General features: G+C 39.4%; 1 protein-coding gene across 1 annotated transcript; it reads right to left on the reverse strand.

Moving 5' to 3' along the window:
• Window positions 1-1,617: 1,617 nt before the first annotated feature.
• On the reverse strand, window positions 1,618-15,111 carry LOC131798400 (endoplasmic reticulum aminopeptidase 1). Its single transcript, XM_059116041.2, has 18 exons — window positions 14,424-15,111; window positions 13,387-13,540; window positions 11,430-11,555; window positions 11,169-11,289; window positions 10,778-10,932; window positions 9,656-9,904; window positions 9,180-9,329; window positions 8,069-8,229; window positions 7,738-7,823; window positions 7,215-7,345; window positions 6,926-6,981; window positions 6,391-6,559; window positions 5,858-5,937; window positions 5,566-5,688; window positions 4,125-4,292; window positions 3,636-3,776; window positions 2,988-3,069; window positions 1,618-2,359 (listed from the first exon to the last, which is right to left on the reverse strand). The coding sequence occupies exons 1-18, from the start codon at window positions 15,092-15,094 to the stop codon at window positions 2,198-2,200; spliced, it is 2,985 nt and encodes a 994-aa protein (XP_058972024.2). The 5' UTR covers window positions 15,095-15,111; the 3' UTR covers window positions 1,618-2,197.
• Window positions 15,112-16,261: the final 1,150 nt, after the last annotated feature.

Here is a 16,261-nt window from a genome sequence, read left to right on the forward strand (position 1 = left end):
TTCCCTTGAATTTCCTTGCGGTCCTCCGAATGAAAGTTCACGAAATAAGGCATCAGTTGAGAGTGTTCTGTCTGTTTTACGCCCCCGTCCTCCCCCAACCCCCTCATTAGCAAGACTCTTGCGCACAACCCTCATTTTAAGAGCACGTCTGACGTCAAACTGCTCCATGGTGTTGTTCCTTAGTTGAAGTATAATAAAAACGGTGCCATGTCAAATCCAATATATGATCACGGCAAACTTTGTCTATTTTTGCGCGTCAGATATTTCAGGAGAGTTTTATGGACAAAATATTCCATTGCAAAAGGTGAATAAGCCTTTCAGTGAAGCCAAACCAAAGAAGGACGCTCTTAAAGTCCCTGAAGAGCTAAAGCTGTGAAGGAAAGCTAATAACATTTACCGCCAGCTGATTAGAGTAAAATGAATTGATGCCCATCAATAGATGATCAGCCGTCTTAGTACTTGTCCTTTGAAGCTGGAGTTTCCTTAGATTTTCTACCAAATAGTATGCTTTATTCTACATTTTGAATCCATTCATTTATTCAGTAGCATTTGAACATTTCTCAGTGAGCAGGAGTTTACTTCGATCCACCTACTGTGCTTTACTCTATACATTCAAATTTATCAACTTTAAAATGCCAGATGTAAATTTTCCTGGTTAGCCGAAGTTTTCTTCGGCCTACACAATTAAAGACCATTTTCACACTGTACATAAACCTGGTCAAACGTAGCTATTTCATGAAATCAGTATAAATTTCAATTGATTGACGCTATTTATGACATCAATAAAATCTGTAGAGCGAAGCTGTCAGAGCAGTCACCGCAAAAGTGCATGACAGTTACATAGCCTGACTGATAACCGGACGCGTATTAATCGACGAGCAGGATTTTTTTTAACCAGAGTCGAGTCTCAACTTTTGAACTAAAGCAGGGTAAAATTTTCGCACAGCCGCATACTACATTATGCATTCAATTCTCGGATAGAGAAAACAATGAAAAAAATAATGCATTGCCATTGAGAAAACAGATTTGTTTTACAATAGTATGGGGCTGTGCGGAAATTTTACCCTAAAGCAGCGCAGAGCAACTTTTGATGTAAACACGACAGTCGCCAAGAACAGGTACTTCGTTGCCGCTTTACCGGCTGTAGTTCAATACAGCATTTCATGAAACGTGTGAAGATCTCTGAATTACTGGCAGATTAAGATGCTCGCTAAATGTTACATCGGTAGGTGACATTTCTGACATTATTTTGACGAAGCCTAAACAATACGTCGAGATAAGTAAACCACTTATACACAAAAACACAGTGGATAATCAAGAATTAACGAGTGCAATTGAATAAGAAGTCTAAAGAGACCCATGGATAAGTGGTTCAACTTATCGCTGCAGATAAGAGAACCTACATCGCCCTTTATCTCTAGGATAGCGATGACACACTAAGCACTCATAAACATTGTTTTCACATTGCCCAGGAAGAAATCACAAGACAATACCACAAACGCCAAATCTACCCCGCTTTCCCTAAGGATATATCTAGATATGCACGCTGAAATTGCTAGAACTTTCAGACGAGGCGTGGATGTGAAAGTAAATACTTCGCAAGCGGATGGAAAGTAAAAACAACAAAATCTCGTTTTCCTTTTTTAATGAACTTTGTTTTAAGAATGAAAAGACGCATAGTTTTAGGTAAGAAAAATGTAAAAATGTTTGGTCAGTAATTGAAAGCATTACATACAGTCTCAGGCAACTCCCATTGTGGAATCATTTTTGTACAAGTGTTTGTTTCTTCGTTGAAAATTATTACCAAAAAAATACAGGGGAAGCTAATAGATATGGGCTTTGAATATTTGGGTGCAATTTCATTAAAAAAAAGGCACAGCTCTACCGCCGATTTTAAATGTCACTACTAGTTAGATATAAGGACTGGAATACTGAGTGTGTCTTCGGGTGTACTGGGAAAGCTCTATAACCCAAACTAGAGTTAAACTATATAATGCCTTGTCCCTGTTCTTTTACGTTTTCCAATCCAATGCAGTTACTGAAGTTTTTGTCACACCTATACTAAAGATACACCTCTATCACATTTAGAGTCGTCACTGTACATGTGGATCGACTGTTTTACTACATGAAATCGTTCCGCTGTCGTGCATATTCAACCGTGCTTTGGGAAATCGCGGCGACAGATCACGTAATGATACTACTTGCTGACGTTTTTTCCATTGAGAAAGTTTTTCAACCAGTTATTCACTGCAGGTCCGTGGTCTTTCATCCATTTTATATTTCCTTCTATACTTTCCAGACTTTGACGAACAGCCCTCTCCCCAGATCCTTGGTTAACCTTCGCGAAAAACTGGCTAACCTACAAATACAAACATAAAATAGGTGAAATAACATGGCATTAAACTGTGGCGCGAGTTTAGTTTGAAATTAAACAGTTGATTTTAACCCAAACTTGTGCTATGTGTTCGCTCGAATTCAAATCAACTGCGTGGTTTCCAAAACCGTGAAACACTCGACTCGAAGCAAATTACAATTGAAGTCTGTAGTGGAGCCGAGCGGCCCCTAATAACGAGTCGGAGCTTATCTCGGTTTGTATAGCATGACTAAAGCGACTAAAAGTACTACCATCCCCCCCTGGATGGGATGCCAGCCCATCAAGGGCTTCTACCCAGAATTTCATCAGGCTTCACTCATTTATACTCCTAGGTGGAGAGAGAGAGAGAGGAACTGTGAGAATAAAGGGTTTTGCCCAACAACACGAGACAATCATTCGGCCAGGTCCCGAACCATGAACACTCGCCCCGTAGTCTAGCGCACTTGCACACTGAACATTAGGCCACTACATCCCTTATAATTGCGAATTGGATGCAACGTGACTCTCTAAGGTTAAGAATATTACCAAAGGATCTTACAATCTTTATTCCATATAGTAGAATGAATGGACACATCTGATGGCAACTATCCATAGAAGTGGTAATGTTTCTCACCTGGGTTTTCATTTCCTCTGTGTTAAAGTGAGCGGTGTTCGACGTGATCAAGCGACTAAAATCAAAAGAGCCGACCCCATATCTGCCGAGGGAGGTAAATGAAAGTGAAAGGTGAAACAATTTTATTAAGTAACCAAAGATACTGTAAGGGGAAAATTCAATAGAGAAAAATGAGCAATGATTAAAAAATCAAAGCGGAATCGACCTGAGCAGTGGTTTTTTGCTCTGAAACAATTTTGTTGGTATACAGATCGTACACAAATCGTGCTCAGTTATTACTAGAAAAAAAAACTCGAGCTTGCTTTGAGATTTCACCAAAAAAGTTACTGTCAACTTTGTTGGTCTGGAATCTCGGCTTTCATTTGTGTGCCTGCGTGTGTGTACAAATACCTGGACCAGAAAACCACTGACACCCCTAAAACGTTATTTCCATCATCCCCCTCCCCTCAAAGTTTCTCGAGCGGAGAGACTTAAACTTACTCAGATTAGGAAACTATTTGTTTGAACGGTCTTCCGATTCTTGAAAAGAAAATCACATTTATTTCCATATGCCTAACTTCACCGTATCAATCAAAATGAGGTCTACGAGTAAGAAAATGGGTGCCTCAGTTGCTTTTTATACTCACAATTCAAACAGTTACAGGTTACCTTTGGTACAATTCATGGTAATTATCCTGTACAAACTGCCACGCTAATAAACTCCCCTGAGGATTGCGGGCTATTGAATCTATGACAGACACGGAGTCCTGGGAACGAATCTTAGTTTCATCCAATGAATACTTCAACAATCTGAAATAAAGAAAAGTTTATTAGTTCATGAGATTCAACAGCTGCTTGCTGTAATTTCTTTAAATTTGTCCTCATAATCATCACCGTCTTCACCATCGTCATCGCTAAACTCACATTTAAATAAAATTCTTTGATGGCTCCAGACCCTCACACAGATAGTTTTCCATCTCTTAAGCGCGCCTACTTACCAATAGCCGCCATAAAAAAACAAACAAACAAACAACCAATCAAATAACAAAGACACGAAAAATGATGAAAACAAAAAACAAAGAAAAACACTCAAAATTAGGATATGGATTTTATTTGAAATTCTCTGAACACAAATCGAGGTATTTTTTCACCACTTACCTTTTTAAAATGACTTCGTTCTGACTAGTTGTGAGCGCGTACATCAACTTTTTCTTTTCCGATGGGACTGTTTCAGTCTGGTATCTATAAAAAACTTTCGTCCACACAGAGTCATTTGCTACTCTTAATCCAATCGTGTAGATGGCGTAACGAACATTCGGTGAAATCCTATAGTGAAAGTAAAGTAGAAAAGAAAGATGTTCAGGTCATTTGTAACGAGTGTGCATATAAACTGAGTAGCCAGCGGTTTCGAGTTCTCTTTTAAGGGTTGTTCGTCGGAGCTGCGAAAACTGAAGAACGCTGAAGCCATGAGAGGTCTGGAACGTGAAAATATAGAGCTTATCTGTTGTTCTTGGCGGCTCCACCGGCTGAATTCTCATTGAGCGCCCAACAAACAGCCAGTTGCGCTGGCTATAACTGGAGAAAAATTGAACCCAGGGTCTTCATGTTTGTTGGTGACAAGCCCCTTCACTAAGCTATTGGAAAGTGGACAGTTGGTCAACGATGTATACACGGTTACTGGTCATCTCGTACCCACGGTCGTTTCGTATCAGTCGTTTTGTACCCAGTCAGTTGAGTCGTTTCGTACCCAAACTAATAAAGTTAACAATTGGAGAAAAGATCTCACATCTACACGAGCTGTTACATTGCAAAAAGAGTCACATGTATGAGCAATAGACTCTCTATTAAAAATATCACACTTGTCTTGCGCTGGGCAGTAATCAAGTTTTTTTTGTTAAGAAGGTCGCAAGTCTACACAAAATATATTTTTTGTTTATATGTTACTCGCTTGATTCTACGAACTTGTCGTAGACAACGATGATATCTGTTCACGCGCTGGGCAGTAATCAAGTTTTTTTTGTTAAGAAGGTCGCAAGTCTACACAAAATATATTTTTTGTTTATATGTCACTCGCTTGATTCTACGAACTTGTCGTAGACAACGATGATATCTGTTCACGCGCTGGCGACTGAGGTAATTGGAACAAGTGTATCGAGCGTTAGCCCTTCGTAAGAGCTCTGACGAAGGGCTAACGCTCGAAACGTCAGCTTTTTTACTCTTTGGCCAATTTACGTTTTCAACTCAGTTGTTAACACTAAATTACCTGCTATACTCCGCCACCGACGTATCACCACAGTTTCTTAAGAAACTTACCCCCTTTATTCATTTATCAATCGATCAGCGGTTTGGATGCGATTCTATTGCATTTGGGCACAAAACGATGAGGTACGGAACAATCGTGGGTACGGAACGACCGTATACCGTATATACGTATAACAATAAGTTGTATATACCATATACAACCTAGGTAACAATTTCATGGAATACGCTGCACGAGTTTTGCCAAAGGTAAGTAATTAAAGCACATTACGTCGTTAAATTTAATGAACATATCATCCGGTTTGTTTTGTAATTTTATTCTATTACAAGAGATACTCACGGTTTGCCTTTATCAAGCCAGTCGTTGAAATACTTCTTAGCTTTGGCTGTGTAACGCTGTTTACTTTCCGGAAGAACATCTTCATAAATGGCGGCCATTTTCAACAGAGCAGGTCGAAGATATCTAAGATGAAAACGGTACCACAAAAAATTCTTTTCGACTCCCTTATTTTATTGAGCCATTTATTCTCGTGTTACTGTAAGCATGTTTATCATAGCTTTGCACGATTTCTGTAAATGGAGGAGAAAAACGGATTGAGGACAATACAGCAAATAAGTACAGCGTAACACACCTCCTCAAATGTGGATCATCGTCCTTTTCTTCCCAGCTCAATTCAGCAGCAATATCATGAAGCAGGTACGAGACATATTTCTAAAAAGTGACAGAACAATCCAATAATAAACGTCTGCTGACATAGTGGAGACGTTATAGTTCTAAAAGTACAGCGCGGTTAGGGAACTGGAACTAACATCTAAATCTGATGATCAAGTCCTCTCCATTAAGTCAATCAGTGGATTTGTTCTTGGTTTTCCCGAGTCCAACTTCTCTTCTGCACTCAATAGATAGCCGACTGGTCTGCCCCCCCCCCGCCGCCAGCTGATTTTTAATCACGTCATTTGAAGTATTGGAATCACTGATTTTTGAGGTGTGGTAAGTCCAAGATAACTCTCCTATTAGCGTTTTGGTTACAAACTGTGTTTTCACTCATTAATTAACATAGGTTTTGGAGATAACCCTTCAGAAATGATATTATTACTAAACATCAAAACTCACATATGATTGTTGTCTAAAAATACATTGTAAATATATAATTATTTCTATTACCTTATACGTGGGATAATAATCACTTGATCCTTTCAGAGAGTCGTAAGTGGAAAATTGTATGGCAAAGTAACCCATGTTATCAATCGCCGACATCCACGGGACATATTCTTTTTCTTTTGTAAGGTACGAAGTGAGATTTAGGGCCACTTCATAATCCAACATGCCGCTCCTAGCAGTGAACATGAAAAAAAGGGGGAAAGTAGAACTTTCACACTCTGTGAAATCATTGCGTAACATCATGCTTCACTTTATATCCATATGGTGGCTGCATTAGCGGCAGATGCCGGTTTATTAAATATCCTTATAACTTTGCCGTTTCCTTCCCTTTACCCATCTATTTCCTAAATTTGTATTCTTGGCCTCAAAGTATTTATTCTTCACACAAGTGTCTTTGTGTTCTTGAAGTCAGCCATGGCTAGGTTACCATAGCAACTGATCTCCTCATTTCTGATTGAAAGACTGCTTTCTCTTCTCCTAACTTATCGACAATCACTTAAAAATACAAACCAAAAGCAATTAAAAAAGGGTTACTTACCGAGCAAGATTCAAAGCATCGTCTAACAGACCTGAGCGGTCCACGGTACTCAATACCTGAGCAAAATACAATAGCAGTACCTCAATAAAGAACAACCGAAATAGGAACAGGAGTTAACTCACATCACTATGGAGGGACAGGTTCCTTCAAGGAAAAAACTGGGTTAGCCCCGACTTTGTGTAAAACCTGTTCTTTTTTTTCGAAGGTAGCATTTTTCATTTCATTTTCCATCACCGTTTTTAATCAATCTCCCTCAAATTAAATAAATCTCGGAAGTAACGATTAGTACCTTGGCTTTAGTATGAAGATGACGAACTAGTTTGTCCCAGTTTTCTTTTTCATAATTCACACGGTAGAATCCAGTTTGTCCAGCATTCATTTTTATCCACGATTTATCACTCAAGTCTGGACTTAATTTAACTGCAAGAAAACAAACCGAAAACTAAAATATCAATTGGTAATGTGCATTGGTTGAAGATACATTCTACCTTTCCCATTTCACATAACACTACTTTACAAGTTAAATTGAACAAGCCTCTATGTAAACGTATTGTAGGTTCCCAGAAACTTGAACTAAATAAGGAGACTGGTAACTGAGTTTGGAGAGCATGCGGTAAAAGATATTTCATCAGTTTTGATATCAATAGTTAGGTTGCTGACTGTGATAAAAAGCCCTGTTTCCAGCGATGCAAACGGTCAAATGAGTTTCACGGTTCACTGTACTCTTATGACACCGCTCTCCACCCTGTAGTATACCACCTAATGGTAAATGAGCTAAGAGATTTGTGAATATCAGTCGACAGGTTGATTACCTTCTATCGTTCTCTTCTTCATCAAAACCGAACTCCTGTTTTTAGATTGCTGCGTTACAAAAGTTAATGGAACTACCCACATTGGTCTGTAAAAACAGAAGACAACTGGTCGTGAGGAAAAGAAACCATCCACAGCCTGAACTCGAGGGAAGAAAACGTAAGAAGGCGAGGAAACTTTTTATACCAAGGACGAGAGAAAACTTTCAATTAACTAAACTTAAATGCAAAGGCAACTCCAGGAATCTAACGCAGGCCCCGCCACTTCACCAACTGGGCCCCTCCTTACTTTGTTTGTGGCAGCAACCAAAACTTAACAAGTGGTCACACCTACCGACTGTCAGACGAAGAAGCTGTTAGCTGTTTATCGTTACTATGGACAAGAAAGTGTTGCTGTTCTATGTGCAGTATCTTGTTTTCTCTCTTGACGGAAATAACAGGGAACCCCATTTGACTTGTCCACGATGTCATCATTTCTGTGACGTTAATTTCACCCTGTCCAAAGAATTTCATATTTAATATCTACTACTTGTTAGCTTACTTTTCTCCTTTGTTACTTTTATTCGCAAGATTCCTGATGAAAAGAATGCAAATTCTTTACACTGGATTGGCAGCGAGTAAGGCCAAAAGTCTACGAAATGTATTGGTTTCTATCTGTAACACATGGGATGAATGTCCTCACGTTATCCTTAGTTCAATCCTTCAAAACATGTCTGAAAGCTCTTAATCAAAAGGTCTGGCTGTTTCCATATAATAATCGTTGCAATCCCCAGGATGCATGTTAAATTCAGTGACCAGAAGCGTAGAAACCAGCCTTAAAAAAAAAACACTTATATCCCACATCATGAGCGTCGGGCTTGAGAGATTGGGAGACCACTCCCCGTGTATTTGACTTTCAAAAACATTATCTTATCTTATCTCATCCCTCTTAAAACTAACGAGTTTTTTATCGTATTTATCAGTGTCTCTACGATTTTGCGGTTGAAGTATTTTAAGCTTGCTAGTGATTTTGGAAATCAATGTAACAGGGAAATCACATCTATTGAGAAAATCGGTGCTGCCTTGTCACCCGAGCTCTATAATCAACGCCAACAATACTCGCACCGAATTAACTGGTTAAAAACCACAAGTCGGTTAGTTGCCCCTCTAGCAGTTAAACGGTATTAATACTTTTTTTCATTAGAAGAGAAATTACCGACGATTCTATTCACTGCAATGATTAAGTAATGGGGGGGGGGGTTCCTTTTCCTCTCAAATGCTGAGATATATATTGCACTAAGCAATGAGCTAAAATTCTCAGTTTCAGAACGAAAATTAATACATACGAAGTATGGCTATTTCCACGTATGGACGCAGGCTTCAACCTTACAATGCTTTCCTTTTCAATTAATAGAGATATAATATTAAGGAGTGACTGCAACAGTTCGTTCGAAAGATAAATTCACCTCACTGCTGATACTTTCCTGAGTAAGACTCTGCCAAAGATCATTCGTCTGTGCGTTGCTATAGCTGTATTTCTTCAGATATTTTTGTAATCCTTGGAAAAAAACTTCGCTTCCCAGAACATCTTCTAACATTCTGATTATGGCTGCGCCCTGAAAAACCAACAAGTTCCAAATAAAATGTTTGTACACGCTTAAGTAACTGCCCCTGATTTTCTTGTGACAGCTTAATGACGGAACAATCAACTGAAATGATTTATCACCGAGGAATTAGATCGATTCGTTTCACACACTGCTGAAAAACGAACTTTTAAACATCCAATTAAATTAATTCTCATTCCCTGAAAACAGGAGAGACCGTTTTAGTGATGCTGAACACGCGACAGCTACGCAAGCTTCTGTATGTAAGTTCTAGAGTTTCACCTATGTAATTACCGTAACAAGATTTCAATATCTCAATTTTAAAGCGTATGTCTTACCTTATCGTAAGAAATTGAATCAAAGAGAGCATTAATTTGCGCTGGGTCTTTCACTTCAGCCATTATTGGGTGAGAGTTACTGAGCTGGTCTTCACTCATTGCTCCCTGGAAGTTCTCATAAATGGATAGTTCCATCATTTTCCAGTCTGGTTGGGTATGGTTTACTCCCATAAATTCCATGAAACTGGCAAATCCTTCGTTAAGCCATAGGTCATTCCACCATTCCATAGTTACCAAATTACCAAACCACTGTAAGTTGAAAAAGAATGTGTTACATGTGTTAAAAACAGTAATCAGTATCTCCGTATGAGCTAAAAACAAACATATTAACCCCGTTGATATTTTAGGTATAAACAAACAACCGAACCAAGAAGACATCACATGCGATAAAGAAGTTTGATGAATAATGGTAATAGGAATGAGTGGAGTCCAATTCGGTCTGTAATCATAAGAACGATTAACAAAATCGGACGACCGCGAAGCTGGAGTCCGATTTGTTAATTACGAGTATGATTATAGACAGAATTGGACTCCACTCAGTCCTGTTTCCAATTTATCATAACTATTACAATTTCCGGAAAAATAAACACACCTAGAACTAGTATCTCCTATGGAGACAATGTCTAAAGTTAAAAATTTCTCCATTTTGGAAATTCCCCAGTTATTCTTAGGATAACTGATTGCTGCTATGGTCACTGTGATCAATTCTGTGTTTATTGGATTTGGCTGAATGGACTTAGTGTGACTGAAGGAGGTAAGTTTCTGAAGAAGCTGTGGTGCTGCGACGGTGAGAGAGTATAACAGGGTAATTTAGTATTATCAACGATTTGATAACGTAAATTGGCTACCGTTAAGAATTTCAAAGCTCTTAACGGTGGCCAATTTACGTTATCAACTCGTTGGTAATACTAAATTACCTCAGAATGATTGGCTGCTTCAACTGCCGTATTACAGGTGACCGATTATAGCCAACTGTCCGATTACACTGTACGATTACACTGTCCAATTACAACTATAAAAAATAATCAGTGAAAAATAAAGTAGTTAGTGCACCAATCACATTTGAGGAAACTGTACTGGTTATGATTTATCTCAAAAGACATATTTTCCCAGTACACGAACCTGATGAGCCAGTTCGTGTGCAACAACCACAGCTACTCTTTCCTTGTTTGAGTCAGAAGATTTGTTCTTGTTATAAAGCAGAGACGTCAATCGATATGTGATCAAACCCCAGTTCTCCATGGCACCAGCGGCAAAGTCAGGAATAGCCACAAGATCTGTTGCGCAAGAAAAAACAACAATCTTTTCTCATTTAACATTTAAATACTTCAGTTAAAAATATAAAAAGCTTTTAGAGCGTAAGGGTAACGGCAGATTTTAGTACACTCCCTGAAGACTCGCTTTGCCTTTATTACAGGGTAGGAAAACCACAATCAAAATTATTACATACTCAATTATAAAGCGGGTTATGTATGTCGCTATAATTGCAATAACTGCAATGAGTGGTAAATACCTTGCTTTGGAAGTGGATATTTCACCTTAAAAAGGTCTTCGTAGTACTCCAGAACCTTTACAGCAACTTCCAAAGCAAATTGACCTTGATCAATCTGCTCTGGTGGGGCCCACACACTGACCTAAATAAAACATGTTCATCAATAAGATACGCGTGTTCGAACAATCATGTAAGAGATTATTCATTCCTGTCTTAATGTGTTATATCTCACTTATTGTTGTGGACACATCTAAAATAAACGTAGACTGAGTTGTAACTTACAGTAACTCCTTTTGAAGTTTTGCTCGTGATGCTTTTAAAATCGCAAACGATAAACGCCACCAGATACGTGCTCATCTTCACGCTTTGTTGAAAGTGATCCGTGCAAAGTTTGACCGTGTCATTGCACTGAAACAGACAGCAAAGTCAAATCTAAATATCACACCACAACTTCACATCAAAGACGTCACCCAAACCAAAGGAGGGAAGTTCGACTCACGAACCAAATGCTCCACGTTACCTGACGGGGCTTATCCCCAGGGAGGGGGGAGGCGGGAGGCGGGAGGCGGGAGGCGGGAGGGTACTTCTATAGACCAAAACAGATCAAAACCCACACTGGTAAAGTAAGTGGTATATTCCCCCTTGATGTTAATTCCGGTGTCACAGCGGATTTGGACCCCCCCGCGGATTTGGACCCCCGGTCCATATCTGCTGGCGGATTTGGACCACCCCGGTCCAAATCCGCTAGCGGATACGGACCCCCCTTCGCAGATTTGGACCCCCCCTACCAAACTTTCCTTTTAAGCATCCTTTGTATCATATTTGGTAACTAATTCTATTTGCAAGCTTTTTGTCGATGTTCTTTTCAATCGCAACACAACATTCCTCAATAAAGGTAAAAGAAAAAAACAGTCATTTCGTTCCAATTCTACCGCATTTGTTTGAGCGAGTCGTACAGTAAACGTTAGAATCAGATGTGAACAAACTACTGCATTCGAACTATTGAAATTGTTACGATAAATCCTTGCTTCTTCTGATGCGAATCAACATTGATACGAAACGTCATAACAATAGTGGAGACTATTGCGTCCAGTCAGAAAAATAACTCAGTCTGATTTTCTAAAATAATAACAATAAACAGTTTCTGAACAAGAACGAAGAAACTACTCCTACTACAAGTCGTTCGTAAAGCCTATGATAAGTAAAAATGTTTCTATTCTGAACTATTGGAACTCTCAGCTTATTTTCAGATGCAAATCAACATTAATCAACATTAATGTCAACGTCTTAACAAAAATGGAGACTATTACATCGAACTCAATCTTATTTTCTAATTTTAATGATTATTAACTGTTGAGGGATCCAAAATAACACCTTAACAATTACGAAGACGTCAGAGTCTGGCGATCTGCAGACAATGCAGAGCCACTCGCCCTCCGGGGTAGTCTTAAATCATGTGAAACCATTCCTCGCACAACTCGCACAGAACCATGTCGTCCCAACACTCGGGCATTGAATAATGACAAAATAAATCAGTGTCACAAGTTTGTCTCCTATTGAATCTAGTGGTGTTCGACTATCGCGGAAAAGGTTCAAAAACGACCTCTCTCCAGACATCAAATTAACTCTTGTGCATTTTCCCTTGGTCAAAAGAAACATCCGACGGGATGCCAGTTCGTATGCATTAACGATACGCGTGTTTTGAATGAAAAACATACTTTAGTACGCACTGGAACGTAAAGTATCATCCATTTTACTAGAACGTTGAGGACGATGTTTTCACTCAGTTTTGTTGGGGGGTCCAAATCCGCTAGCGTATTTGGACCGGGGGGGTCCATATCCGCTAGCGGATTTGGACCGGGGGGTCCGTATCTGCTAGCGGATTTGGACCGGGGGGTCCAAATCCGCTGGGACACCGGCTTATATCGCATGGAGGGGCTAAGGGTATTTCTACAGAACCCCTCCTTTTCCACTGATTGTTACCCCTAACAGTTCTTACAGTATCCGTGTTCTTACAGTATTCGTGTCTAACAGTTCGTCGGGATCCACACTTCTGGGAGGAGAAACACACTGTGAGAGTACAGCGTCTCCTTACTTAACAGCACTGCAACACAATAACTCAGACCAAACCAGACGTTATGTTACACAATTAGTCAGGGTCGATAACCTTACAGCACGCCACTAACTGGTGTCTTACGGCATAAAATATTTTAATGGTGAATCAAAGAGCTAAACTTACCCCTTCAGTGTGATCCAGCGGCATGTTTGCCAAGGCCACATGGCGTTTTTCTCGCGTCATGACAATGGTGAAATTTGCTTTCATGTTAGGTTCATCAAAACAAGGGAAGGCATTTCTTGCGTCGGTTGCTTCGAACTGAGTCGTGGCAAGATATCTAAATGCAGTAAAATAGATCAGTAATAGAAGGTTATTTTTCGTAGCTATCATTATCACCTTTTCGTTGTTTACCGTGCAGAATAAGAGCGTGGGAAACTTGGTGAAAACAGCTGTTCCTCATGACTCCGTAGACAGGATACATTCTCTTCGCTTTGGGAGGGATCTGTGATTCTCAAAACTGAGAGCATCAGAAACTAAGGGGCATTTCCATGTAATCACAGTTACTGCGACCAAGTAAACTTCTCATCAGTGACTGTGTCCGCATTTCGTTATTCAATCTCTTATTTACGAGGATAAGTAATTTTGCAGCCGAGGCAGATACAAAAGTGAATGTTAAGATCATTTGATTTATTGTGCCTGGTACGTTCCTATTTGTTTCCTGAAGAAATATTTTTTTGCCAGAAAAGCAGATTTACAAGAGGAAAAAAGTTATGTTTAGTGTTAAAACGAATCTCTGTACATATTTTTTTCACCAAATTTTGGCCTTGAGTCGTTTGGAGGGCAAACGCTTTAAAGCTCGAAACGACGTATTAGTCCGCCCCTCTCCACTTGGAAAACGGCCTTAAACCGAACGAGATTTACACCTATCACGGAAACAATCATATCACACTCAGTACTGTGTCACCCGCACAGTTTGGGACTGACCAAATGTGCCCCAAGTTCTGAGACAAAAGATTGCGTGACAAACTATTTCATAAGTGGACACAGAAAAACATCCTGTATGCAAATTTCTTTACGGCATGGAGCCGAACTACATGCGTACTTTACCTGCCAAAAGGGCATTTCAAAACTGACTGAGTGCATGAACAAAAGACTGTTCCCGATTCAAAATTAAGATTAATTCTAAATGAATTGAGATAGAATTAGTAGATATTTCTCACCTTACTTCGCCCGATGAGGAATTATATGTGCTCAGGTAAAACCCAGACAGACCTCTATTCAACTCAGAGTGGAATTCGATGGACAGATAGTAATTCTTGCCTCGTTCAACTTTGCTGTTCAGTTTAATGTAGATCATTTCACCTGAAAGTCGAGAGATTTTCGAAATTCCCATAAGTTTTGAATTTTCCTTGTCATCCCCGTCTGGAACAAACGATACTTGAACATTAGAATAATGAAGTTTCTCTCCGGCGTGAAGTGTAATATTGTTAGCGGCTTCATTGCAGTACAGAGAAATATCAACTTTCCCAGAGAATTTAAAAGTTGTCAGATTAGGATGTAAATACACATGATATTCTATCGGCAATAGATGTCTTGGCAGCCTCAATGAAATAGTGCTCTTCTGGCGATCAAGCGCCTTGTTGGTTGAACTCGACCGAACGTAAACAGCGAGAAGCACAATAACAAGAAGCAACACAAATGAAACAGCAACAATGATGGCTGCCCTTCTTGGGTTAAGTTTGGAGTACCGGAGTATTCCTTTCCTCTCAGGTTCGTCACCTTCCCTGGGCAAAAGTGAAACTGCAATGTCGTCTTTAAATTCGTCATCAAATTCTGAGGAGTAAAGGCCGTCTTCCTGGTCTGCCATCTTGCATATCTGTGTAGCCGACATAATTAATGCAAGCAAGGATGGCAAGTTGTCCCCAGACTCAACTCCTACTGTTGAGTTTCTTCGAGGCCGGTCTACTTCCGGCGTGGCAAATATTTCATTTCAAAATCATTTCTACAGAGTAGCCAACACCCACAGCGTTAACTTCAAGTTCAGTGTCAATATTTCTTAATCAAAACAAACAAGATTTGTCGTTCTTCCATCCGGGCAGATATCGAGATGGGAGCAAATCGATTTTCGGGTAAGAGAATCTCATTCAACAGATTCGATTCAAAATATCATACACCATACGTACAAAAATATTTAACGTTACTATATTATACACCATGCGTTCAAAAATATTTAACGGTAGATTTTCTTTGAACTAAATGAATTAACTCTGACTGTCAAAATGATGCGCTGATCTGAAGTTTACTGTAGGATGGGAGCTCACGGAGGGTATGGCAAGGACCCCTATGCACAGGACCTCGAGGTCGAAAAGATATGATTACATCAGAATTACAAGAACCCACTTGGTTCAAGTCACTAGGTTACGTTGCTAAAAATTGAACAAACCAGCCCAGCTGAATCGTCATGTGGGGGTGGCCTGCCTGCCTGAGGAAGGATCGACACCAAACTTGCCGATGGATGACGTGAACAAGAAATGTTGGATGACAGGCCGGCAGATGAGCGCAGAGTAAAACTTAGCTTATACATTCGCTTTAACTTTGATTTCGATATCATTCTACATTTGCTATTCGCCCTAGTTTCGTATTTTTTGCTCAAAGTTAAACGACGAGTTGAAGCTGTCAACACTTTTGACAGAATACGAGAGTTGATCAAACCAGATAATGAATATTTCACAATACCAAGATGACTCTTCTAATGTTACTTTTTTTTACCAATATCTTTTAAGAAGGACTTCTATTAAGTGTTAACACACCTTTAGTAATATTATATCACCTCCAAAGTACACAAGTTAACGGGATAATCTGCCTGTAAAATACAATTGATTAAAAACTGCAATGGATCCTCTCGAAAAATGTCGTTATTAAAATTATTGAATTTTTAATGAAACAAAAACGAAAAGTCAAACTCTTCTAAAAACGCACAGTTACAACATGTTTATCATTTTCGTTGTTGTTTCAGTAAAAATTCGATAAGCTTGGAATCGAAACAGACCTAAAATAA

The sequence above is a fragment of the Pocillopora verrucosa genome, chromosome 1, assembly GCF_036669915.1.
Source record: "Pocillopora verrucosa isolate sample1 chromosome 1, ASM3666991v2, whole genome shotgun sequence".
NCBI lineage: Eukaryota > Metazoa > Cnidaria > Anthozoa > Scleractinia > Pocilloporidae > Pocillopora > Pocillopora verrucosa.